Source organism: Microtus oregoni, unplaced genomic scaffold (assembly GCF_018167655.1).
Source record: "Microtus oregoni isolate MIOR12 unplaced genomic scaffold, Mior012 000018F_ref0000195, whole genome shotgun sequence".
NCBI lineage: Eukaryota > Metazoa > Chordata > Mammalia > Rodentia > Cricetidae > Microtus > Microtus oregoni.
This window is the reverse complement of record NW_024543077.1, coordinates 31,158,330-31,185,946: the sequence shown is the minus strand read 5'-3', so window position 1 is coordinate 31,185,946 and position 27,617 is coordinate 31,158,330. Positions and strand designations below refer to the sequence as shown.

The 27,617-nt window shown below is 36.7% G+C and overlaps 1 protein-coding gene and 1 non-coding gene across 2 annotated transcripts in view; one reads left to right on the top strand and one right to left on the bottom strand.

The window, feature by feature from the left end:
• Window positions 1-27,617, bottom strand: part of LOC121458946 (PTB domain-containing engulfment adapter protein 1-like) — a 222,299-nt gene that overhangs the window by 69,417 nt on the left and 125,265 nt on the right. Inside the window, exons 2-3 of the mRNA XM_041668381.1 lie at window positions 12,773-12,844; window positions 9,288-9,349 (exon numbers count right to left, since the gene is read on the bottom strand). Coding sequence (XP_041524315.1) covers window positions 9,288-9,349; window positions 12,773-12,800 — 90 coding nt within the window. The 5' untranslated portion in view covers window positions 12,801-12,844. The remainder of the gene's footprint in view (window positions 1-9,287; window positions 9,350-12,772; window positions 12,845-27,617) is intronic.
• Window positions 10,875-10,999, top strand: LOC121459180. The gene has a single exon (XR_005975934.1). It is a non-coding gene; the product is annotated as a small nucleolar RNA SNORA63 (small nucleolar RNA).

The following is a 27,617-nucleotide window of genomic DNA, read 5'->3' as shown; positions in this document are numbered from 1 at the left end:
CAAGCACACAGCCTACAGGATCACTGCTCAATAACAAACATCTAGGTATATCATGGATGGCCATATTAATTTTCAGCATTTAGTATTAAAACACTTTATAACTTCCCACTACAAAGGGAGGGGGACTAGCCTTTTAGAGATTTCTGTGCTCTTTTTAAGTACTACTATATCACATAAAGAACATGGCTTATGGCTGCAGAAGCAGAATTACCTAGAATTCTAACAGAAAGATAACATTTCCACACAAGATAAAATGAAACAGCAGCTAATTTACATAAGCATCCTTCTGTTTGCAAATGTTTGGAATGAACTTATTGTACGGACTCACATCACCAAAGACCAAGTCTAAAATTCCAGGAAACTTCTTACGAAAGCTCTGTCCAGAAGTGAATTTATCATTGGAGCCCATGTTGGAATGAAAATTTCATAGCTGAATAAGTGAGATGGGTTATAGAAAATACTTCTGAACTTTGCAAACTAATTCTTTACATTCTTCTTGCGCCACAACCAGAAAACTTGGCAAATTCTCATAGGCATTATAAAATTACTCCGAAATGTCCTAATAATTTAGAATTCTCAACCATCTTGGGTGTTTCAGAAATATATTACGTAAGTGTAACTTTTCCAAGGTGTTTTATGGTTCCACAGAGGTCAATATGAACATGTTTCAGCCCTGATTCCTTTTTCCTTGATACAGTAGCAGACATTATATATTTTCTCCCCAGTGAAGTTACAAACTAATAAAAATATTTCACAAAAGCTTAGTGTATGACATATTCATCAGAAACAACCTAAGCATTAATCAGATTACTCCGTTAATTTGAAATCTTTCTTTATCATGACTCATTAGGTCTCTTAATGGAACAGCTCGCTCTTCATTAACTTCTAGCATGCTACTCCCCAAGGAATTTTTAATAGTCTGCATGCCTTTCTTTTTGATCCTAGGTTTGATTTTTTTTATTAATTTTATTTTTTTATTTAATTTATTTATTTATTAAAGATTTCTGCCTCCTCCCCTAGGTTTGATTTTAAAAATAGGAAAAACTTCACAAAATATTTTGCTTCAGACTGCACTTGTGGGAAACTCAAGATTATGTCAAGGCATAATCATCGTGGTGCTATTCTTTACGGGTCTGTCAAACATTTCCTTTTCTGTACATTCACCAGGCTAGCAGTACTGAATCTCTTGTGCGCCTGCAGAAAATGTCATTTGCTCCCAGTGAAACTCTCAGGGTGGCTACTGCAAACCATCACTGGTTACAGCGTCTGAAGCAAGCAAAATAAAATAAAATAAAATAAAATTCCTGAAAAAGATTTGGAGTGGTTTGTTTCTGTTTTTCGCCTAACAGTGAAAGGACTCAATTATTCCCAAATATAACAACTAAGGCAGACTCCAGAGTTGACAGAATACTGTCTAAGTTGAAAATATCACATTAATAATATGATTCTGGTGTATCACATCAAATGCAATGATAGATAGAAGATAGATAGATAGATAGATAGATAGATAGATAGATAGATGATAGGTAGATAGATAGATAGATAGATAGATGATAGATATCAAACATATATATGGTGAATATATAACAAGTATATATATATATATGAAATGCAATGACATATATCTAGAGAGAGAGAAATAGATACACATAGAAAACTATGGGATGGATAGATAGATGGATGGATAGATAGATGATAGATAGATAGATAGATAGATAAATAAAATTATACATTCTTCTACACTTGTTTGTAACTTATAATCAACTATGCAGGTCCATGTAATCAGGAAGCTCTTCAACAAAATATTTTTTGAAAAAAACAGAAAAATCACATCAATCTGATTTGAGTTAATAAAGTAGAAATTTCAACCAAGATAGGTTGCAAAGTGGCTATTCCAATTACTGCAATGAGTTTCATCAACTATAACTAGAAAATTTTAACAGCAGTGGAGTTCAGGGTACAATGTTTATTCTTGTGATGTGCAAAAAGAACACATTCCATATCTATGTTTTTATTTTTCTATTCCAAATCCTTTTGAATAGATTTAGCTAAAAGTTTCGAACAGCAAAAGCCAAGATGTGGTGTGTGTGTGTGTGTGTGTGTGTGTGTGTGTGTGTGTGTAATGTGAAAATAGATAGATAGATAGATAGATGATAGATAGACGATAGATAGATAGATAGATAGATAGATAGATAGATAGATTTTGTTTTCTGTTTCTTTATATTTGTTTTTGAAGCCAAATAAGAACTTATAGATTAGCTGGGCAGTAGTGGTGCACATCTTTAATCCCAGCACTTGGGAAGCAGAGGCAGGTGGATCTCTGTGAGTTTGAGGACAGCCTAGTATACAAGAGCTAGTTCCAGGACAGGCTCCAAAAGCTACACAGAAACCTTGTCTTGAAAAACAACAAACAAACAAAAAAAGAGCTTATACAGTATAGAAGTTTAGAGGATTGAGAAAGGGTAGTCAGAAGGTGCATAGCTTAATGAGAGAGCAATCCTCAAAGCATACCGAGAGGAGAGCACACACAGCTAGGTTCCTGTAGGAGACTCAACATCACTAGGAAATATTGACAACTGATGGAATTCCCTCGTTAAATTTTTCTTTGAAATTTATAGTTCAGGGTCTTTCTCGGCACTTACAGAGTTCTCCCCCAAGAGTCTCTATTCTTTTTCTGACAGTTATCTCTCTTCAGGAAAACCACAAGTTTTAAGGTCAAAGTCTATGTTTCTATTTACATTTGTTCATTTTTAGACTCTAGAACAAAAGAATGCCCATTACATAAAATAACATGGCAATGTACTTAAGAATACATTGTTTCATACCTTATGCTATGAGTTTATTTTATATGTATATATTATGTATTTATTTTATACTTATAACATGAATTGCAAATGATATGTACATATAAAGACATGAGTATATACTTTCTGAGGAGTGATTTTTAAGGCCTCTCATACTCTAGGCAAGTGTTCCACTACTAAATTACAACTCCAAGAGTCCTTTGTACATATCCTAAATATAAACATTTAATAAAAGTATTAAGGCATGTGGATTCAAGAAGAGGTATGCATTTTAAAATAAACTATTTAATAAATATATGAAACATTTGTCACAAGTCTTTATTCAGGAAATCATTGTTAAATGAATAGCACAACAAACTGATTGAAACGAAAATCTGGCAGTATTCAACCTTCATAGAAAAGACAACTTAGCGCTCCTCTGTCAGAAATGGGAGGGCACGGAAATGCAGCTTCCTTGTGGGTGATGTCTTTGAAAGTTTCTGCTTTAATGTTCTAATTATAGCAATGGGGGGGTGAATATAAAATCCATCTTTTAGATCCTGACAGCCTTATTTTCAAAATGTGTTCAGACTCTGTGACTCTTCTCTAGCCCCTAATCTCATTCAAGTGGCAATCACATCTGGCCCGAACTCAGTGAATAAATTTTTTGGCTACTTATGGTCAATTTTAGTTAAAAATGTGTCTCAGAAATCAGGCACACTAATAATCCGAGGCGCTAAGGAGCCTGAGACAAGTGTTACAGGCTGAGGCTAGCGTGGCATCAACAGCAAGACCCGTTCTCATAAAACAAGAGGAAGAATAGAAGAAAGGGGGAGGGAAGGAGGGAGGAAAGGAGAAACGTTTAGACAAGGCAACTGAGATGTCAGAGCTCAATGCTGCCCTTCATTGTCTTGTACATTGTTCATCACCCTGTGACTCCATGTGTATTTGAAGGATTGTCATGAGATGCTGTATTCAGTGAGGGTATGAGATTAAACTTGTAAACCATCTCTTCTACTGGGAGTATACCACCATATGGCTATCGGGCGCATACCTATAATGCTATCATTCAGGGAGCAGAGGCAGGCAGCATGCATATCTCTGTGAGTTCTAGGCCAGCTAATGCTCTCACGAGAGACATTTTTCTAAAAATTGGTAGCTGCTTCAATAGGGTTTTTATCCAATTATTGATTTGTACTTTAAATTAGTTAAATCTGGTCTAGTATGTTGAAAAACAGGTTATAGGTCACAATTGGAAAGCAGGAGCTTTTGAATTCCTTGACTATAGAGCATAATTCTGCAGAACAAAAAAGTGTTTGCCACATGCATTCTGGGAGTTTCTTCCTTTTTATATTTATTCTATTTCTAAAGGCGGGCTTCCGATGATCTACACAACATTGATCTCAGAATACATTCTTTTTCCTTAGGTTATAACCTGTAAACTAAAAAGCATTGCTACAGAATACACAGGAAATGCTGATAATTTCCAGTGAATTAGCACTAATGCTGTCACGACACATAATAAAATATCAGAACTAATGAACCTTACATAAACTGACACATATTCAATAATAACCTGCTATTCTGTATCCACATGTGGTTCAAAATGATTTCAATACAAAGATCAAGAACAAAATTTTACATCAGTTACTTTGTAAAATGAAAGGGGCTGAAACTAAAATGCACTCTTAAAAAGAAATTAAAGGGACAGGAATATTCATGTAGAAAATTAAAAATTAAAGATTTCTCAAATGACCATTATCATGTATTTCACAGGGCACAACTGCCATTCTAAAACATTTATGTCAAATTAATCTCCTTAATATAAAACCAGTGCATGCCAAAGGTAAAGTGATGGCAATATTCTAACAATACTATTTTTTCAGCCTTTATGAAAGTAGTTATATTCCTGTTCTCAGTATATAATCTGTTCCTATGTTGCATCTATTATTATCTGATGTTTATCACCATATTTTATGACTTATTATTTCCTACCACTCTGTAAACTTATTACTAATGCTTGTGCCATTAAGATGGCTTCCTAGGAGGCCTAATGATTTCCTCTGCTGGTCAAGATTAGCTCTCATGGAACTACAGAGATCATTAAAATCTCGTATGTTTAGTTTACGACTTAAGCGACTCTTCTGTCATCCAAAAAAGTCTTCTCAGTTTCCCTTTCCAGTTTTGTCCGTCATGAGACTTATGAGCAGAAGTCCTCTGTGCAAACTCCCCAAGTTATAATGTCAATATTCAGTCAATTCTAGTCTCGATACTGTGAGGAAATCATTTTGTAGGAGTGCTTTATGCCTACATTCAATTGATACTTTAGAAATAAGGCAATTATTCTAGATAATCTAGGCAGGCCTGACACAAGCAATTGAAAAATCCTGGGAACGAAACAGAGATGAAGTTTCTATTTCTCAAAGAAAGAAGGGAATTCTACCCCTATGATCTGCAAGGTCAGCACCTGGCAAGAACTTCCAACGCCCTCTAATTTCAATGGTCCATTATGATTCTCTCTCTCTCTCTCTCTCTCTCTCTCTCTCTCTCTCTCTCTCACACACACACACACACACACACACACACGCCCCTCCCCCCCCCCCCGCTTATCATTTCTCTTGTCTTGGTTATGGTATCAATTGCTGTGATAAAATTCCATGACCAAAAACACTTTGGGGAGGAAAGGGTTTATCTTACAACTTTCAGATCATACTCCATAACACTGAGGGAAGTCGCAGCAGGAACTCAAGGCAAGAAACTCTGCTTACTAGTTTGCTCTGTCAGCTTTCTTATATAACTAAGGACTAACTACCCAGAGTTGACACCCAGACTGAGCTGGGCACTCCTACATCAACCCTTAATCAAGAAAATTCCCAACAAACTTGCCTATGAGCCAATGTTATGGAGTCTTTTTCCTAACTGAGAATTCCTCTTCTTAAAATAAGCAGCTTGTGTCAAATTGACATAAAAGTAGTGAACGCAATTCTAATGATCCAACTTGGGTGACCAATCTTTGATAAATTGTTTCAGCACTTGTAGTATTGCAGCTGCACCCGATGTGTGCCTTCTTCACTGTGCTCATGCTAAAACTACTCTGCCACACCTGTCGGATGGAAACGGCACTCCCTGTTGTAAACTTTGAGAATCCTACCTCAGAGGGTGACGTACTATTCTCTGAGTCTCTACAACTTCCCACGAGTGTCATGTGAGTGGCAGAGAACGTGGTATGTGCTGGTTGGTTTTTGTCAACTTGACATAAGCGGGAATCACCTGGGAGGAGCCTACCATGGTGACGAATCCCCTCCACGAGACCAGCCTCCAGGCATGTCTGGGTTACACTTTCACGACTGATGACTGATAAGGGAGGGCTCAGCCCACTGTGAGCAGTGCCAGATCTAGGCAGGTGGTTCTGTGTAGTACGAGAGGGCAAACTGAGAACAGGGAACAGGTCAGTATTCCTCCATGGTCTGCTGCCTCTTGGTTGGTTCCTGCCTTGAATCCTTGCCCTGGCTTTCCTTGATGGTGGGCTGAAACCTACCACTCAAATAACCTCTTTCCTTCCCAAGTTGTTTTGGTCAGTGGTTTATCACAGCAATGGAAACCACACAAGGGCATATTGTGACCTTTATGATGGCTATCATGCTTACTGATGATAATAGACGTTACACAAATATAAGCATTTTCTACAGAGCTCTGGGGTATACCAACGTTCAGTAAAGCTTTAGCCAACAATGCCTTATATACAGTAAGCATTTAAATCATGCATACATTCCCTGTTATTATCACATTCAGTTTATAAAAACATAAAACTTTAAAGCCAAATAAACCCCAGTTTTTCAGCTTTCTCAACTAACAGTGCAAAATATTCAGTGTTTCATTATTTGTTTCCTAACATAAAGTTATGATAACATTGCTATTCAGTATACGAGGCCATCAGAAACATCAATAGTAACAGAAGTCATGTAAAAATTCACGAGCACCATAGTCTCCTGTGTCGATAAGGGTTGAATGAAATATATGTCAGTGACAATGTCCGACATTGATACATAAATCATTTATAATAAAAACCGACTATAGGACTGTCATTTTGATAAGTTTTGTGAAAAATAATAAGTTTTGTAAAAATAATTAGTACATGGTTGCTAATATTTATTGGGGATTTATTTTATGTTATATGTTGTTTCCAACTTCATCTACCTTCTTTTTATCTAAAACTACTCGTGTAAGAAGACCCTAAGAAGATACATAGATCTAACCAACATAAGTAGTAGAAAAAGACAAGATCTCCTGAGTAAATTTGGAGCATGGGAACCTTGGGAGAGGGTTGAAGGGGAGGAAAAGGGCAGAAAGGGGAGCGGAGAAAAATGTAGAGCTCAATAAAATTCAATTAAAAAAAGAAGTTGCTGTTATTGCCTCCCTTATTCTTGAATGCACAGTCGAGGGACAGAAAAATTAAATGGTCTGCCCAGTGATACACAGCTAAAATTTTTAGGTAGGCTATCGGTCAAAGCAGTCTAGTTCCGTGGTCTGTAATCTCCCATCCTGTACTACACCACTTCCTGTGAAAATGAACTGACTTTTCAGATGGTAAAGGTCTAACGAGAAGAGAACACATCTTTAAAACAGGTTCACTAAAAAGACAAGCACTGCAAAGAAGGGAAATGAATGTTCTTCAATTGCTGCAATGCTACTTGGTGTTCCCATGATATATATCCTCACAGATTAGGTAAAATAAAACAGATGAGACTAACCCGCTTTCCCATAAAAAGCTGCATAACTCTAAGTGCATGTAATAACACCTAGTGCTTTATTCATTTATTAAACAGTGTCTCTGTGTGAAGCCCTGCCGCTAAAACCCTATGAATTGATTGATGCTGGTCTCTGTGTGGGAAGCGCTCTATAGTTTTTCATGACTGTCAGTAATTTTACAGTTATTGTCTGGTACAGTGCAAGCCACTGAACCCCGGCTACATAACAGATCTCCATTGTCGCAGTACCCCTGCAGTACTAAAATAAAAGGTAGTTCTAATTAGAATAGAGTCTCCCAATACTAACAAACTGGAGTTCCAATACGACGCATTTTCCTTACAGAAAGATGAAATAGCCCTGATAACTTCACCTAAAGGATGTCACTGTACTATGACTGTCAAGGCCTGATTATGCAGCCTAAAATAACAATAGCTGTCTTAAGCTATATGTGTGTGTGTGTGTGTGTGTGTATATATATATATATATATATATATATATATACACATATATATATATCACATGCTCTTTATGATAAATACTTAGCAGGATAGGCAATAAATTTTTTCAGGTTCAATAACTATGATAAGCAGTGGCAATCAGCCTTCATACCAATCATATAGGGAAATTAATAAGCATACAACAATTTCAGGACTATTTCTGAGGCATGGGAAGTATTAGAACATTTTTATTTCTCTATGAAATCACATTTTTTTCTGTCCCTATCAAATCCCAGTTCAGAGTAGCACATTCTGTGGTCATTTCATCCTCAATCCTATTATATACATCTTCTTGTCAACAGGGACATGAGCCAGCACTGCTGAGGGTCCCACTAAGCACAGTTGATTTTCTGCTGGATAACGTTTTTCATTTTATTTTCTAAAATAATCCCTGAGTCTATGCTCATTATATCTCGGAGTATAGTTTGTTAACCTATAAAAACCATAAGTTCTCCTTTAAATATTGAAGTTTCCTATGCCCTCCATGTTGTCTTCAGAGTCCAGCAATTTGAGCTTGTCTTAACCCAATATTTAAAATCTCAAATATTACATTTTTCATGCCTCTGCAAAATTTCTAATCAGATTTCTCTGTAAACAAGTTCAGATCTTTTGCTAAATACAATGACTCGTCTCTCTTTAATGGACCTTTTACAATTTATGTCCCTTCAAACAGCAGATGCAATCTTTAAAACGATGGCACATGCATTAGTGTTTTGGCTGCCTCATCAAAACACAGTAATCCAGGAAAGAATAAAAAAAAAACACATTTTATGCTTTTATGTTTTCCATTTCATTTGCTTATTTTCTTGGATTCCAAGTACACGTTAAAATTGCATCTCACTTTCCTAGATGAGTTTTTATTTGTTTTTGATGAACCACAATATTAAAATGCATTTAAAGGAAGTCAATTTTAAGTTGTTTAATTTCCCAGAGTCTGTGACATTGCAAAATAACTTAAATAAGAGTCCAACTCATAATAAGAAAAAGCATGAATTAAAATACATAGATCGAGAAACTGCAAAAGGTACACATTTCTTTTTAAATTAATTTAGAGATTAAAATGATTTCAATAAGTCATTTAATAAGTGATGAATTTAATAAGTAATGTTACATTACTTATTTAAGCAATGTCAAATTAGTTTCAAAGATCACTTACCAGGAAACGTTGACGCATTAGCAATTTTTCTAAAATTAGCACAATTATTCAAAACAACACATAACAAAGTAAAATCAGATAATATCCTAATAACTATTTTACCTTTGCATTATAGGGGATGTAATGTTTTGATAAAGCTTCAGGTGTATGCATCCATGTTTTGTCTGTAACAGAGAAAATGAAGTATTGGATTAAACCATCAATTTTTATAATGAGGTTTATATATTCTTACCTGAAGGAAATCTATACTGGGGAAGGCAGTCGAATCTTCTGAACTTTCTTGAATTAAGAAAGTAAAATGTTGTAACTGGAAATGATTCAGGCATTTATCTTTTTCTTACTATAGAAGTCACTCATGAATGATTGGGGTGTTGCTATGTAGCCAAAGCTGGCCACAGCCAATTTGTTGTCCTTCAGTTATCCACGCTTGCTCTTCCCCTGGTTCTCATTTTATAAGAACAACATAGTGGGGCTATGAGCAAAAACAATTATGCAAGTTAAGACAAGTACCTGTCTTCTTTTATTTAATGCTTTCATGAATGCCAAGGTATATTTCATCATTTCCAGATAATAAAAATAATCTGTCCTTTTAGAGTTACGATAACTTTAGCATCAGAATTTGTGCATTTTAAAGGGAAAATACATTAAGGGAGGAGGTGCACTTGAATGAAGTTGAAATACATTAGTGATTATGTTCTCATGGAATGTCATTAAGATAATCCTTATTTTAAATTAGAAAAAAATAGTTGAATGTCTACTATCAGAAGTTTTGAACATGAATAATATTAAGCATATTCATTGGAAATGTAGATAAACGTAATGAAATATTAGAAATAAAGTATTTCAGAAGGGATATATTGAAGGGCAGGAGAGTAGGCTTGGCAGTTAGAGTGTTTTCAGAGCAAGCATGAGGCCCTGAGTTCAGATCTGTAGTATAGATGTAATGGTGGCCCCATCGCACTTCTCATTGCAGAGCTGGGTAAGCAGAGACACGAGGAGCCCTTGATCTCACTGTCTAGCTGATCTCATTAAGGTAACGAGCTCCAGCTTCAGTACAAAACTGTGTCTCAAAAATTAAGACAGAGAGTAACTGACAGAGACCCAATATCAACATCTGGCCCCCACACATACATACATACATACGCAAAAACATGTACACAGATACAAAGTCAGATTTTCATACTAATATGTATTGCATGCTGCTTATATTTATATTATCTATATTTTCATTCAATGTTGTATTTTACTCATACATTCCATGTAATTCGCAAATACTATAGTAAATGTATAAGGGGAAAAAGTAGCCAAGGTTTACATAAGGCAAATTTATCATCATTAATAGTTTTAATTGCATTTGTTGGTGTAAGACTTTTAAATATATGGGTATATCTTATTTCTATTAGAGAAGTTTTATGTATATATTATTCTTCAGGGTACCTTAAAATCAGAATCAATATGACAAATAAAACAGAATTTTAAAATATGACTTGTTGTTTTGTGTTTCTAACACAAGATCTCACAATGTATCCGTGAATGGGCTGGATTTCATATGTAGACCAAGCTGATGTCAAGCTCTAAGAGATCCTTCTGCCTTTGTCTCCTAAGTACTGGGAACGAAAGTGCATGCCAGTAGAAACAATAAATAAGTGCACATAGAAAGGGAACACTGGTTACCAACAAAGTATTTTCATGCAGGTAAAGTTACAATATAACTAAAGTGTTCTATTGTCGTTCCCCCTGCTGAAAGTATTTGATACTTTACTATCCCTGCTTAGCTCTACCATAGTCAGGCAGAGACGCATGGTTTCAAACATTTCTTTCCTGTATTATTAACTGAAAGTTCAACAAATACACAGGTAAAACCAACAAAGTATTTTCAAAATTAATTTGAGGTGATTTTAAAATTACATTAGCAGAAGCCAATATGATTTCATTAATATGTGTTTTAAAAACTGAAGGAGCAGAAAGGTTTATATATATATATGGCTTTTTACCTTTCTATATATATATGTGTGTGTGTGTGTGTGTATTCAGAAATATATGTATATATATTCCTATAATTTCACTTGTTTTAGGACAATACATAATACCTATATTAAACACATTTATATGCTAGCATGTTTCTAATATAAAATATTGAAAGATCAATACATCATGGCTATATCTATTTCTCTGCGCATAATATAGAGTACCTACTTCTACTATATTACATTTAATATTAATGTTAATGATTATAAAATAAAATTTCCATAAAGAAAAAAATAACTTAATAGTTTTTGAATGCTGAACATTATTACAACTAAATTTACTCATCAAAATGTCAATTGACAAACTAAAGAAAACAAAAGTGAAACCAGTCACAGTCTAACTTAGAGGCGGAACAAAACACTGATCAAGAATTTCCTGACTAGGATAATCATTAAACTTAATGAGGATTGATAAATTGGGGAAGAATAAAGCACTGTAAGAAATCACAAGTGTCTGTATTTCCAGTTTCCCCTCACTGTCCACAAACGTGCCAAACTCATGTTCCATTGACTACGTCAATGCGAAACAATTCATATCTCTTTCAAGTAAATACTGAATTGAAGATGGGGGCTTTGTGAGTCAGACAAATATAATCAGATCTATGTCTAACAAAAAATCTGGTCTTTGTGAACTAGCTGATGAATGTGACCTAAGTATTTTACTGCAGACACGTGTGTTCTGAGGCTGGTTCTAGATTTTGCTATTACAAAAAGGAAAAACTATTTCCCTGTTAGTGGGTTTTAAATCAGAAGCATACACGGAATTCTCAACTCTGCTTCCTGTGAAAGAGTTACAATTACTTCCACTTTTATTTCTGGTCTTGTCGTGTTGTATGTACCAGGGCATCTTTGGCTCACTTTATTTGCATCCATAAAGTGCTTGGCTAGCATGCACGGAGCCCTGAGTTTGCTCCTTGGCACCTCAAAAACAGGTGCAATGGCACATGCCTATAATTACAACCCTTGTATCATGGAGGGCAGATGATCAAAATTCAAGTTCATTCTCATAGGCCAGAAGGAGATTACTCAATCCTGGATTACTCAAACAGAGACTGAAGTTGGGTAGAGCACACTTCATCTGGCTTCACTAAATAAAATGAAACACTAATGCTGTAGTTTCTAGCTCTGGACTATCTATTTTCCATATATTAAATAATTATGGTTATTTTTACTGTTGGGTCACTTTTTATTACCCAAAAAACTTAAAGTCAATTTCCAAAATTGATACAATAATTATATTTTCTATACCATTCTTTGACAGCTTATAATATCTACTTAAATTTATAGTGTAGAATGAAACTTGCAATTGCTTATCTATAATCTTATCGTCGATTTCAGATAAATTATTTTATGCAATTTCATAGCATAGCATACAATTGCCAGAGAATATATAAAATATTTATATCATTATGAAATAAGCACAATAACTTACTATTTAATTAGGGGATGACCAAAATGTATTAGTAAGTACCTCTTGTAGATGTGATTTGTCCTAATAGGAAAAGCTAATGTGTTATTTCTGCTTTATTAGCAATAGTGACTTGAGCCAAGTTCTCTTACCTTTCTTCCTGCTGAAGGCCCGGTTCATGATGTGGGTCCGCCCAGCTGCTCTTCTCAGTAACACTAAGTATCCTGTTAAAACACAAACAAAGCATTGTTGACCAACTTTCTCTGTGTTTACAATAGTTTTATCTGCTTTTTATTTTTTTTCTCCGACAGAAGGTCTTGCTAAGTAGCCAAATCTGGCTTCAAATTCAGGGCAATCTTCCTGCCTTAACCTCACAAGTGTTGAGATGATAGTATTCCCCATCACACCCAGCTTTAGTGAATTTTACATTATAGAGCCTTTAAAAGCTGTGAAATAGTCAACAAGCAATTGCCTACCACATGGCAATAGATAAATATAACCATTATGTAATACTATGAGGGACAGAGTTAAGTGCAATATATCTGCTCCTTAATAACTGAGATATGCTTATGGACTTTTTGTTTTGCAAGATGAGCTGTCCAACTCAGATACTTCATTTTACTTAGCTGATGTTTTCATGTAAAAATTACTTCTAGATACCTTCTCAGAGATACTGCATATTAATAGTGTGTGAAGAAGTTAAGGTTAGCATCTTTATTTGGAAGCCTTTTTGAATGAATGTGGAAGGAGTGTTGTATTTAAGATGCAGACACTCTTAAAGAGATTTTACACTGGTCCTCATGTTTAGTAGGACTAGCTAATGCTGCCATAACATTTCCAGATGACTAAAAAGACGTTTTGGAATTAAAATACTTTATTCTTTCATAACTCACATTGTCATTTTTTAACCACTGCTTCAATTATATAAAGTTAAAATATCTGTTTAATAAAACATCAGGTAGGTAAAATGAAATGTCTGGGTTGGAAAGCCCATTTTGCAGCCAAGTGATTGAACGTGTAAATGTATTTATAAAAGGATTTTACTTTTAAAACCATAATAGTTTTCTTATATATCTCTGCCAAGGAGAAATTCAAAATTGATTGCATTTGTCCTCAACAACTTCAGAAGAAAAGTAACCTACTTCCTTAACTTCACAAATAAATATAATAAACAATATGCATGCCTTGGAGGACTTTGAGCTGACATATTGCAGCACTTAACCCTGTCCCTAAATAGTATTCCATAATGTTTATCTTTATCTATCTTCCAATGTAATCCTGATCACAGAAATCAATGGACATTCACATCTTCAATAAAGGATCCCAGATCTGTGTGCTTCTGTCTTTCAAACATCAAGAGAGCAGGGGGACTCACGCTAAGGCCTCTCCTGTTCAAAGTCCAAAGTCCAGTTGATAGAAGAAAAAGACCAAGCACCGACTATGACTCTGGGAACACTTTCCCCACAACATTCTTCAACTCAGTCTTGCCACTTACTCAGGATGAGTTTACCAACCCTTTCACCCTGAGTGTATCAGTCAGCATAGAAACTCCTATTCCAGAGGCGCTCTCAAAACTCAGACTAGCGCTTAAAACATTGGACTGCACAAAAACACCTCTCATTAATCTCATATTTTCAATAATTTCTCTACTTGCCTAATAGAGGAATTTCTAGCCCAAGGAAAAAGCTGATAAAGTTTAAAAGGAAGATCACCCCCAGGATGAAACTTCCCAAGAACATCCTCATCTCGAATGTATACTCAAGAGGATGTTAAAGATTAGAGTATTATTCACAACCCAGGAAAACACAATTCATATACACAGTCAAATATCAGGAGTGCAACAAAACCAAAAGATGAAATGCAAAATAAAGAGAAAAGTCAACGAAAACTGACCCAGAGAAGGATGGTGGATACGTGAGAGCTGCTATGACCTGCCCTCATGAGACGATCGGGCTAAAGTCAAGGAACTATGAACTGAGAGACAGATGTATTTTCCCAAAACTTCTAGTTAGAATGAGTGGCAGGTAAAAAAAAAAATGCAGTAGAATGAAGAGTGAAACCGAGAGAAGAGTGGACCATAGAGACCAGCCTGAAACAGAGGAAAAGACTAGAAGGAAGCAGAGGAAGAAGGCAGTTGGGAGGGAGAGAACACGTATTCTGAACTGTGGGAAAACTTTACGTGGTCCAAACTTCCTGAAGTCAGAGAGTTGAAGATGGAAGGGAGTATTGAAGCAATGCTATAAAGGGTAAGAATTTTCCAAACTTGGTGAAACTGTAGCCCCAGAGATCCAAGAAGCTCAACAAACCCCAAATCTTTAAAGCAATGCAAAAACTGCACCACAACACATCATCACCCAGTTGCTTAAGTATTCCAAAGGAAAAATAAATCTTAAAGGCATCCAGTGAGAAGAAAGAGGTAAGGGAGACAGAGTAGGAGCTGGGAGCAAAGGACTGAAGAGGGCATTGGGGCAGAGGAGATAAAAATGGACGTTAGATCTAATTAGACTGTATTTATCTTACATTTTCTTTACAACTTATTAACAACAGATGAAATACAGAGGCCACTTTATAATAATTTAGTTTATAAGTGAAATATTTAAAGATCTTTAGAGTCAGTCAACATTGTTGAAATAAACAAAATACGGGGCAGGAATTAAACCACTGATACTCAGAGCTGGTTTAAAAGATTGAAAGTGTGCAGTCTTTTAAGGAAAAGCAGTTTTCTGTCTACTAGTCTGATATATTGAATCTTTGGTTTTTTAAAAACTAAAAATCCAACCATATTGTTATGATAATGGAAACTAGATGTAGATTTAATATTAGAATTTGTAAAATAGTTCTGGGTTTCAGTTTTACTTGTGATTCCATTTTACTTTGTGATTCAATGTTCCAGGAACAGTTTTGAAGTATTAAGGGGGAGGGGCATAAACTGATGAAAACACACATAAGATCAATAGATAAAAGTCACTTTAAGATCTTGTTGTTCACAAAATGAAGCCATCATAATTAAACGTGGTCAATATTCAGTTATAGATAGCAAGGCAAACTTGGAGAAGCACAAAACAAAGGGACAGATAGATATAATGATAGATATAGATATAGATATGCTTATCATCTCTTTCCCCTAGCACATGTGTGACCTGGACCAGATCACATTCATAAAAATGTTTGCTATTTCCATAGATATGTTTTAGGACCTTATATATAATGCATTACAATGAGTGTATCAAGATAATAGACAAGCATAACAGGTTTCCTACTTTCACATTCTCACCATATTCGTAGGTAGGAGAGAGTGGACATGGGACTCTGTGACGAGGCAAAGGTCTGATGAAAGAGGAACATGCAACGATGGCGCATGAGGTGACACCTGACTTGTGGCCAGAATTCCTAGTCTCACCGCGAGCCTTCAGAGCACTTCCTGCCGCTCGCTAGGGGTGTGTTTTAGCATGTTCTGCAACGGTTGGAGGAGCAAAGAATGGACTAAAAGGTGCATCTGGGTTCTTGGTTTAATTAATCAAAAAGAAAAGTAAAACTATGCACCCTATCCTTCCTGGCATTTCAGTTCATGAGTTTAAATGGCTTTATTTTGATAACAGTGGGGGTTTTTTTTATCCTAAGAGGATTTCAATAAGGCACAGCAAAAGTCCTTTCCACAGCTGTGGCTCTTGCCCTGCACAGTCAGATCTTGGGTCGATGCTGGCACATCACAAAAGGCTGTGTAGTTATCCAGCAACTAAATGCTGTGCTTGTTGTCTGACATCAGCCTGGAGGGGCCCCACCACTCCGTCTCCAGGTGAGGACATGGGTTCCCACATCCTTAGGACCAGAAGGTGACACACAATTCAGAACAATCCCTTTCCTGCCAGTGACAACTTTATCCTCGTATGTGTACTTCAGTGTGTGCTGTTGAGCTAAACTGCTCCGACTCTGGCCACGTTTCAGTAGTTACACACTGAGGTTTCATTATGATTCTTCCCAATGCCAATTAAACTATTTTCTTCCTGGGTTTTCATTAAGAGTTTGTGTCCTTAATGAGAGTCAGCTCTGCATTTCTCTAAAATGCAATAATTACACAGAAAATAATGTTGGTAAGAAAAATATTCTCAGAGACTAATGAATAATTAATAGGAAACACAATTGTCTCTGCTGCAATAAACATTTACCACATACTTGACTTGTGTGGATCGTGGAAAACTGGAATTCTCAAGTCTGCTTTTGAACTACAAACTCTGTTCTTTGCAGAAATCCAAAGCAATACTTTATCTACTTTAAAATAAAATCACAGCTATTCTATTGCAGCAATGTGCATACACCTATGCTCTCTTCTCCTTTTTAAATTGTGCACATGGTACTGTAATTCAGTAAATCTGCAGCCTTGGTCATTTTATCAAATATTTCTATATCTGTCCTAGTGACCGAGAACCATGGGATACAATTACAGGGGTGAAGCTGTCTTTGGCGAAACCACCTGAACTCCTCTGACAGACTAGGATAAACAGTATGGTTGCCTAGTTACTGCTGTTAGAGCCTAAAACTAAAGACTATAGATTTCTATGACTAAAATATGCATTCTGTTTTATCTCTACCCACAAACAATAGTATAAACTTTTGATTCAGTTTCAAATATTCCATGTGTCACTGAGGTGCTATACTTGAAAAGAACTTGACATTTGAATTCTTTTCCTTGGTAAAAAAGTTGATATGTTGGTACTTTGACAATAGGCGCAGTTTTAAGATTACACCCAATGTTAAAACTCAGTAATTATAAATATCTGAACTTACTGCTTTAACCATATTACACATGTTTTAATGGCTGTTTTAAGATAAACAAAACAGATTGCTCTTTTTAAAATTTAAATATTATAATTATTCTTTGATTTCTTTGGAATTTCTTAATTTAATAGAACAATTTTATCATAATGAACTCACAAGAATATTACACAGCACGATGGCTATTATAACTACATAGCAGCTCACTGAACTTGCGTCTGAGCAAAGGTTTGAGATTACTTTTTGCCACTGTTAAAACAGGCCCTAAAATCATACATTGTCCAACTTAAGTGGGCAATCAGAATAATGGGAGACATTTTCCTGACGTGAAACTAAGGTGTAGGGGAAAGGAAGGCTTCAGCCATTAATGCTTTCCTCACCATGGGAACAAGGATGGATACACTGGCCAGGCCAGCACACAGAACGACTTGGATATGTCAATATCACCTTGGATATGTAAATATCACCTTCTGCTTTTGCCATTGCTACCATGACCATTTTCCATTTAACTTTAGTATGACCATAGTAAGCTCTTTTTTTTTTTTTTTTTAGTTTTCTATTTCACTTACCTATTAATGCTTCAATTATAACTGGTAAAACATTTTTCCTCATCACCTGTCTGAAAGTAGTCTACTTGACCCTGGGCCTGCAGTTCTGGAAACAAACAAAAGTTCAAAAAATTTTCCCTTCTCTTCTAAGTTCAAACACAGCAGAGACCATTTCTCAGATGGTTTGGGTGAGATTCGGGGTTCTTTTTGTAGTAAGCACAGGCAACTGTGACTCCAAGACCATATTCTTCACTCTATAAATGGTTAGCCGAACTGCTTGTGTACAAGACAGGAAACACGTGCCGCCTTGTCTTAATCAAACTTCTTTAATGTCTCCGTTGCCAAGATTCCAGGATGTGGGCAATCCCATCATCCCCAACACTTCCTTCCTGAGCTGCTGCCAGGCTGACCTGAAGGTGAATCATTCTCAGATACACTGCCCCAAATTCCAGCCTTCTTCACCCCAGCCCACCCTGCATCCAGTCTCCCCCCACACCCCGTCTCCCTCACACCTACTCACACTGGAACTGGAATGTTCTCATAAGCCTCTTCTTACCGAAGATTAGATTTAGTTTTTATGTGACAAATCATTTGAACATATTTATAAAACTTTTGGCAACTAACCTCAACCTACTTGGCTGAACTAATTTGAAAATCTCCCTTTCAGGGCATCCATTCAAACAACGTGGCCATTTCATCCCTGCACTAATGAGTGCTTCCGTATCTCTGTCTACAACAAGCCAAGAAATGAATTAGAAAATGATGCCCTAGAAAAGCACAGGAATCTGAATGCTAACCGATTGCACTTTTTCCATGCTTAGCATGGAGGAAATACCTATAGGAAACATTAGTTGAATTCCAAACCAAATAAGTTGCTTCTTAAGGAAGTACACGTTCTCCTGACGACATAAAAACAAACATGTGCCTCCAAAATTTGCTGAAAAGAATTAATAGTGTAAGGGCATGTTGTTTCAAAAATATAATCACGGTAAATAAGTAAACTTTTAAAATTTATTTATATTATTCAGTATGAGTGAAAAAAAATGAGTCTGAGCAGTCCCTGAGTTGGAAGTAACCTGAGTATCTCCTCCCTCAGGACTTGCTTTCATAGGACCAGACAGAACCATGCAGGCTATCAAAGGAAGGGAGTAGCCATAAATCCTACCCAGCTATGACATCTATGGTATAGAATGGCACAATACCACTGTGAGTAGTAGCTACCACCACCCTAACTGGATTAAGACCCACTCAACATCATGAAGAACAGAGCACAGATCTCAGTAACTATCTATATAAGTAAGCCACACTGCCTACAAACGCCTATAGATACAGCTCTGAGGCCTTGGCATCTTCTTCTATCCTTTCCGCCATTCATGATTACTCTTTTCACACATCCACACTCACCTACACACACACACTCAGAGAGAGAGAGAGAGAGAGAGAGAGAGAGAGAGAGAGAGAGAGACTTTTAAAAAGTCTTCTCTTTAGGAAGTGTTTGTCCTTAGATACCAAATGAACAGCTCAAAATGAGTGGCTGACTTCAGAGTTGTGTGATAGTAGGTAGGAATCGATACACGATGACAAAGTGCCCGGATTACAGTTGATGGCTCAGTTCGGAGTGTGCTGGTTAGTTGTAAACATCAAAATTGACACAATCTATGGTCCAGTAGTTAAACAAATTTAGGATCCATAGTCATATAAATAAAACTCTCCATTATTGAGTATGAAACCTAACAAATTCTGTAACAAGTTTTTCTCTGTCCCATCAGCCAGCTCCCTATTAATGACACAGAGAGATTTCTTAATGATGAAAGCTCAATCTTATTAAGCTTCTTTCTAATTAGTTCTTATAATGCAAATTAACCCATTTCTGTTCATGTACATGCTGCCATGTGGCTCATGGCTTCTATTTCTTGCCCTGCACGTTCTGCTTCTTCTGGGTCTGGCTGACAGCTCTGCCTTTCTTCTCTGAGTGCTCTCTGTCCCCAGAAGCCCCATCTAACTGCTTCCTGGTCATTCAGCTCTTTATTAAATTATCTTCATATAGTGTAAAGAATATTATTTTGCAATTAACTTCCACATAGGTCCACATTAGAGAAAGGTGAGATTCACTTGCTGGCATGTCTGTGGGTGGTGACATCCTCGAGGCATGGGGCTTTGAGCAGTATAAGAAAGAAAGAAGTTAGCTGAGGTGCAAGAAAGGATACATTCGATTCTCTCTACTCTTGACTGTGACTGTCACTTGACCATCTGTCTCAAGTTCCCCATGCTGTGACTTCCTTGTACCAATACACTTTAACCTGGAATTGTAACCCACAATAAGTCTTTTCCTCCTCAAAGTCGCTTTTCTTTAGAGTATTTTATCATAGCAATAGAGATGATATTCAGACAGTGAGTTAGAAATAGACAAGTGATAGTTAGTCAAAGTATATTCTATCCACTAGGCAAAATATGGAAACAGTTTATACCCAAAGCAGTAAAGGTATAAAAAAGAATGAAGAAAGTATTGTCTTCCAATAGCATAATAAAGAATATTTTCAAAAGGGAAAAAAAACGAACATGTAGTTTGTGATAACTACAAAGAAGAAATTTGAAAAAAAAAAGCTACTAGTTTTACACTATACTGTGGATTTTTCCACTGCAGTTTCAGAAGTCTGGGAGATACAATCGTATGATAAGTAGTCTAGCTGGTTTTGAATCCTGAGAGAATAGGAAGCGAGAAAATGAATAGAGGAAACAGAAAACTTAAAAGATTTGCTATAAATAGGAGCAAGGAATAAAGACAGGAACCAGAAGGTGACAAGAGATAAAACGGCAGTCAGCCATTGGAATTAGAACTATTACAAATGCACAGCGCAGGTGTAAAACTCGAATTAAATAGAAAAAAAATGATGATAAAGAAAAAATAGAAGATAAACGCAGAAAAGTCTTGAACACACATGCAATTATATAGAGAAATCCACAAGTAAAGCAACTATCTCTAGATAAATAAAACAATTCAAACATCATACACAAAAACAGCTGACTCAGGGAAGTACAAAGGATTCCTTGCTGCTTGGTAATTGGGTGAGAGGAGAATATTAGATTTTTCTTTGGAGCAGTGTTTCTCATTTAAATAAGATGTAGGTCATTAGCTCTTAGTGAAAACAATTAAAATGTGTGAGGGAGTATTAGGGAAAGGAGGGGTGTGGAGAGGAGAGCAAGACAGTCATCGCAAATAAGAGAATGAGTTGAAAATAGAATCCAATCTGGGGGAATTTTACTGGCTGCATGAGACCTACAATCACATACAAAGTAAATAAAAATGTATGAATGTGTGTTTTTATTTGTAAATGTGTGTATACGCGCGCGTGCTCTTGCCATTGTCACCGACTAAAGTTTATATGTCAACGGTGTCTGTAAATGTGTGTGCATTCATGTGAATATGTGCACTCGTGTGTGTGCGTGTGTGTTCTAGCCCATTGTTATTTAATGGCGCTCATACAGCAATAGTGGCTGAGATTTTTCCAGGCTTGTAATTCAAAGAGGGGAGGCAGAGTATCCTGATAATTTATATGCTTTAAATAAAAACAAAATGCCTTTGAAATTGGTCTGGTTTTAGATATTGCATTTAACAATTAAGTGCCCTTTTATGGAAAGAAATATTCCCTTATTATAATAAACATAGTTATTCAGCTAAGTGTACTGCTTTAGAAAATTTTCAATTACTCAAGGATTAAAAATAGGCTCATGACCTAAGAAGCAAAAAATAAAACCATACATAAACGCAAAACTGTATACATTTGGTTTGGCATATTAACAATTATATGAATGAATATTCTTTTGAAGCTTTTTATGACATCAGGGGTAAGAAAGGACATTTCCAAGTCACTTTGCTGAATGTGGATTTCAACACAAATGATGATCAATTCATTACAAAAATTGCTGAGGTGTTTTACACATTATTATTCTGATTTTACATCGCTGGCTTCCCCATCTTTGTTACAGGAAGTCCTCTTACTCAGTTTAAATTTTATCTCCTTTCCCTCATCTGCCAGATTGAGTAAGCAGATCCAGGCTGGGTAGGCAAGACTGTACATCATCTGGAACTAATAGTGAACAGAGAAAATTTGAAGGTGCCTGAGACACACGCACCAGTAACTACCAAAACTCATATTCTCCTAAAGACATTCCAATACCAGAATCCTTGAAATGGGGAACTCTCTCTTTTGATGTAGTTACTCTCTGCTCAATACTTTGCCACAGCCCCTTGAACTATACAGTGAAAAACTATCAAACTAAAGTAATCATTCCTTTGGGCAAGTTATTAAAATAGAAAAAGACAATAACTCAAAACACATGTGGACCCTTATTTATAAATTTTGGAATGTGTTAATATCTGTTGTCATTTACTCACTGAAAAAAAAAAAGGCCCTTCGTTATTCTAGGGGAAAAAAACACAAAAAGGTGATACTTGTTAACATGAAGACTTCACACTCTGATACTACAACACAAGTTTCTTATTCAAGGTCATCATTGTTCCCTTAGTTCAAATCTCAGCTAGCAAATTTCCATCAGATGGTTTGAGGCTGATGATGTAGCTTATAAAATCGGGTTCTTGTTTCTTCTTTTCAATTTCTAGCACTGGATAAAGCAGGTCAGCTGGTTCATTCCTGTAATCAGAGCACTCTGCTGATAAAGGCAGGAATCTTGAACAGGGTCATCTTTGGCTACACAATGGGTTCGGGGCCACACTAGTATATCTTGAACCTATATCAAAGATCAGCAACCAAAACAATGACTTAAGTATCTGCCTTAGTTAGGGTTTCTATTGCTGTGAAGAGACACCATGACCATGACAACTCTTATAAATGAAACATTTAATTGAGGTGGCTCACTTACAGTTTGGAGATTCAGTCCATGACCATCAGGGTGGCACAAGGTAGCACACGGGCAGATATGGTACAGGAGAAGTAGCTGAGAGTCTTATATCTTGTGGGCAACAGGAAGTATTCTGTCTCACTGGGTGTGGCTTGAGTATACATGAGACCTCAAAGCCCACCCCCAGAATGACACACTTCCTCCAAGAAGACCACATTCCTAATAGTGCCACTCTCTTTCGGGGTCATTTTCTTTCAAACCATCACAGCATACTAACAATTGAGCTATGCTGCATACATGATGCTTAGATGTTATTTATCAAAAGCAATTAAGCAGTTGGAGGAAGGTTATAAATGGCGCAGGAGGAATTGTGAAGACGAGGTTATAGACACAGGAACGAGAAGGGAAAGAAGACCTTCACTCCTGAAGTCTGGCTGAAGACTCTTACTGGATAGGAGTAGAGAAATCAAACACATTTAAACTTGCTCAGCACCTGCCTCTTTTTTCAGTTACACACTTGCCTTTCCTAGGACTCTGACCAGAAACTGAATTTATAGTAAAGGGCATACCCCTAACCTCTTGCTTAATGTACTTGCATCTAGTTTCATAGGATTGCCTTCTCTTCCGAGACATCGCTACAGTTTCTTCACTGGCTTGGTATGAAATTCTTTTCCCCAGCTTTAAAGGGTCCATAAAGCTCACAGAAACTGAGGTGACAAATATGGATCCTGCATGGGTCTGAGCTAAGTCCTTGTACCTTATACTTCTGTAGCTTGGTGTTCTTGTGGGACTCCCAACAGCGGAAATGGGCTGGGGGTGTCACTGACTCTTCTGTCTGTGTTTGGGATCCATTTCCTCCTATTGCAGGGAAAAAGAGGAGGAGTTGATCTGAGAGAGAGGAGAAGTAGTGGGAGGTGTGGAAAAAGGAAAAGCTGTGGTTGGGATGTAATATATAAGAGAAGAATAAAAGTTAAAAAAAAAGGAATGGAGTTTTACCCTCGCTGAGGTCCCTAAAAGATAAAAGGAACTTCTCAGGTCAATGTGAGAAAAGCAGGTAGCTGTGTCCCTATGCCAAATGCTGCTATAAACAAATAGAAAGATAAATAAAAAATAATTAGAAAAACACATTTAAGTCTGAGAGAAAGTTGCTAGATTCTCCTTAGAAGGCAGCATGACTTGTTATACAAATACTAAATCATCTGCTAGAGTAGAGGAATGTAACACATGATCATGAAATATCTTTCTAAACGTCACTCATGGTAAAAGATAAGGTGTGCGTTAGGCCTCACCATCACCATGTACATTATTACTGTATATAATCATCACCTCATACACAGCAATAAGCAGTCTATAGGCATGTAGAATTGGTCAAATGTGCATTAGCTAAGACTTAAATGTAAAGCATCAGGAAAACATAAAAAAGTAAAGACAGAGAAAGAGGAAACAGACAAAAAAAATTTTAAATATTTGAATGAATGCAAAAATGAATAAAGTCTATCAAGGCCACTTGAGCTACTGCTAAACCCTGCTTCTTTTAAAATTCAAGCAAAATTAATATTTCATTGAATTTTCCAATAATGTGGTGATAATTCATTTTGTCTCTAATCTCATAATCTTCTGGGGCATCATTTCCAGGCGTGATTCCAAGTCTCTTAATTCTAGAGTACTAAGGGGAATTACTTTGCATTAGTAGAACATAGTCTCATTGTGAAAACCTGTAGCAGAAATAGTCACTTTAATTTTCTAGCTTTATCATTGCATAACACACGCTATGCTACACGACCAACCCACAAAGCAATGATGCTTCATAATGGTCATGATCTATATCCTGATATTGTTGTCTATTAAGTTTCATACTCTGTGACTGGAACTATATCTACAACGTAATTATTATTCATTCTACATAATTTCCTTAGTGAACAACATAAGCAGCTGCATCGCGGAGGCCTTCCCAAATTATAAATCATAGGAATTCCATATGTGTATGGGTAATACAAAAAAATATATGGATTTAAAGGAAAATAAATGGTAAAAAACAAAATAAATTAGTAGACATTTCTTATACCCGAGGTTAGCCTTATGACCTGAAATGGTAAATGAAAGGGCAATTAACATAAGATTAACTCAGCTTTGGCAAGATAAATACTCTTATTCTCTGCAGAGCTGGAGGTGGAGAAGATGATATTGGTAAAGAGCAGGGTTGGGGCTCCAAGCACGCCCTAGCTGTGAGCTTGTTCTGTGTCAGGGTCATTCTGAGCTACCGTTTACAGATGCTCATATTTAACAGTCACCCTTTAAAGCCATGCCATGATACCTTCATTCTGCAAGCACACATCCATGGGGATTATCACTGTTTCAAGCTTTCATGTGAAGGAAAAGACTCACTTAAGATAGGCTCAGAGTCTTCCCAATGTTGTAATGGATCATAAAGTGTGCTTCTCATAAAATGTGTTCCAAGGGAAAATATTTTTTTTAATTTAAACACCTCTTACCTTTTTGAGTCTTGTGGAAAAACAAACCTGGGGACTAATGCAGTAGAAGTAAAACTGAGATTACCAAGAAGAAATTGTTTGGTTCTAAATGACTATAATCTAGGAATGGAGAGAGAGGTGAGTGTCTGGAGTTACAAGTAGAGGACCCAGCTCTCTGGACCCTAGACCCTGCATGAACATCCAGTGACCACACCCACTCAGCTAGGCACCAGGGATCTAGGAATAGTTCCCCACACTTACAATCATCCCCCATTGTCTCAAACCACAGAGCCTTGGCCCTGGCTGCCCCTGGAAAGGCCCTAGTTCACAGAAAGAAATTTAAAAATTCCTAGAATTCAATGAAAATGAGTGCACAAAGCTATGGGACACTATGAAAGCGGTGCAAAGAGGAAAGTTCATAACACTAAGTTCTCACACTAGCTCCTCAGCAGCACACTTGAAAGCTCTAGAACAAGAAGAGGCAAACACACCTAGGAGGAGCAGATATACAGGAAATAATCAAAATGGAAAAGGAAATCTATAAAATAGAAGCAAAGAAAACAATACAAAGAGTCTATTAAAAAAAAGCTGGTTCTTTGAGAAAAGCAACAAGACAGACAATGCTTATGCAAACTAACCAAAAGACAGGGAGAGAATATCGAAATTAACAAACTTGGAAATGAAAAGGAGGACATAACAACAGACAATGAAGAAATCCAAGGAATAATTAAGTGATGCTTCAAAAACCTGTACTCCATATTGAAAAATCATAGAAGAGAGAGTGAGAAGTAGTCTTGAATGCATGGGCACAGGAGACCACTTCTTAAATATAATACCAGAAGCAAAGGCACTGAGAGCAACAATTAATAAATGGGACCTTCTGAAGCTGAGAACCTTCTATAAGGCAAAGGACACAGTCAATAAGACAAAAATGCCAGCCTACAGAATGGGAAAAAATCTTCACCAACCCCACATCACACAGAGGACTGATCTCCAAAATATAGAAAGAACTCAAGAAGCTAGAAACTAAAATATCAAATAATCCCACGAATAATGGGGTTTCGACCAAAACAGAGAATTCTCAACAGAAGAATCTCAAATGGCTGAAAGACACTTAAGTAACTCATTATCCTTAATCATCAGGGAAATGCAAATCAAAATGACTCTGAGATACCACCTTATACCAATCAGAATGGCTAAGATCAAAAACAATGATAGCTTATGCTGGAGAGGATAAGGGAAGGGGGAACATTCCTCCATTGCTGGTGGCTGTGCAAACTTACATAGCCACTTTGGAAGTCAGTATGGTGGTTTCTCAGAAAATTGACAGTCTACCTCAAGACAAAGGAATACCACTCTTGAGCATATACCCAACGTATGCAAACCCATAGCAAAAGGATATTTGCACAACTATGTTCATAGCAGCATTATTTGCAATAACCAGAGCCTGGAAACAACTTAGATGCCCCTCAACTGAAGAATGGATAAAGAAAATGTGATACATTTATACAATGGAGTACTATTCAGCAATACAAAACAATGACATCTTGAAATTTGTATGCAAATGGATGCCACTAGAAAAAAAAAACACCCCGAGTGAGGTAATCAAGAACCAGAAATGCAAACATGGTATGTACTCATTCACAAGTGGATATTAGATGTAAAGTAAAGGATAAGCAACCTATGGTCCATAACCCCAGAGAAGCTGGGGAACAAGGAGAACCCTAAGAGAGACATTCATGGATTCCCAGAGAAGGGGAAATAAGATACCCTGAGAAAATTGGGAACAAGAGGTGGGAAGGAGGAGAAGGGAAGTTGGAAGAAGAGAGAGAGGGAAGAAGAAGGGGTGGGAGGAGGAGAACATGAGGGAACAGGATTGGGAAAGGACAGAAAAAGAGAACAAGGGAAGAGGTATCTTGATTGTGGGAGCCATTATGGGGCTAGTGTGAAACCTGACACCAGTTCCCAGGAAACCACAAGGATGACCCCAGTTGAGTGTGACCTCTCTGTTCTCCTACATAACACAAATGTGGATTTAAATAAAAGGGGATTTTTAATGGAACTATGTACAAGTTGGTAACATAAACTTCTAATAGTACAAATTGATAAAATACCATTCTGATTGAATATTCTACTGTAACCTGGGTTACCTTTATGCCTAGGGCCTAAAGTCATGTTCACTCATTGCTCTTTCTTGTGGTGAGAAGTCACCCTTGTATTCAAGGTTAACTGAAAAGTCATCTGAGTTCTGGCTCAATGCTTACAATGTCACAGAGGTTGGCTTGGACCAGACATTCAGAGCCATTCAATAATTAAGAGGCAAAGCTAACACGTGAATCATGCAC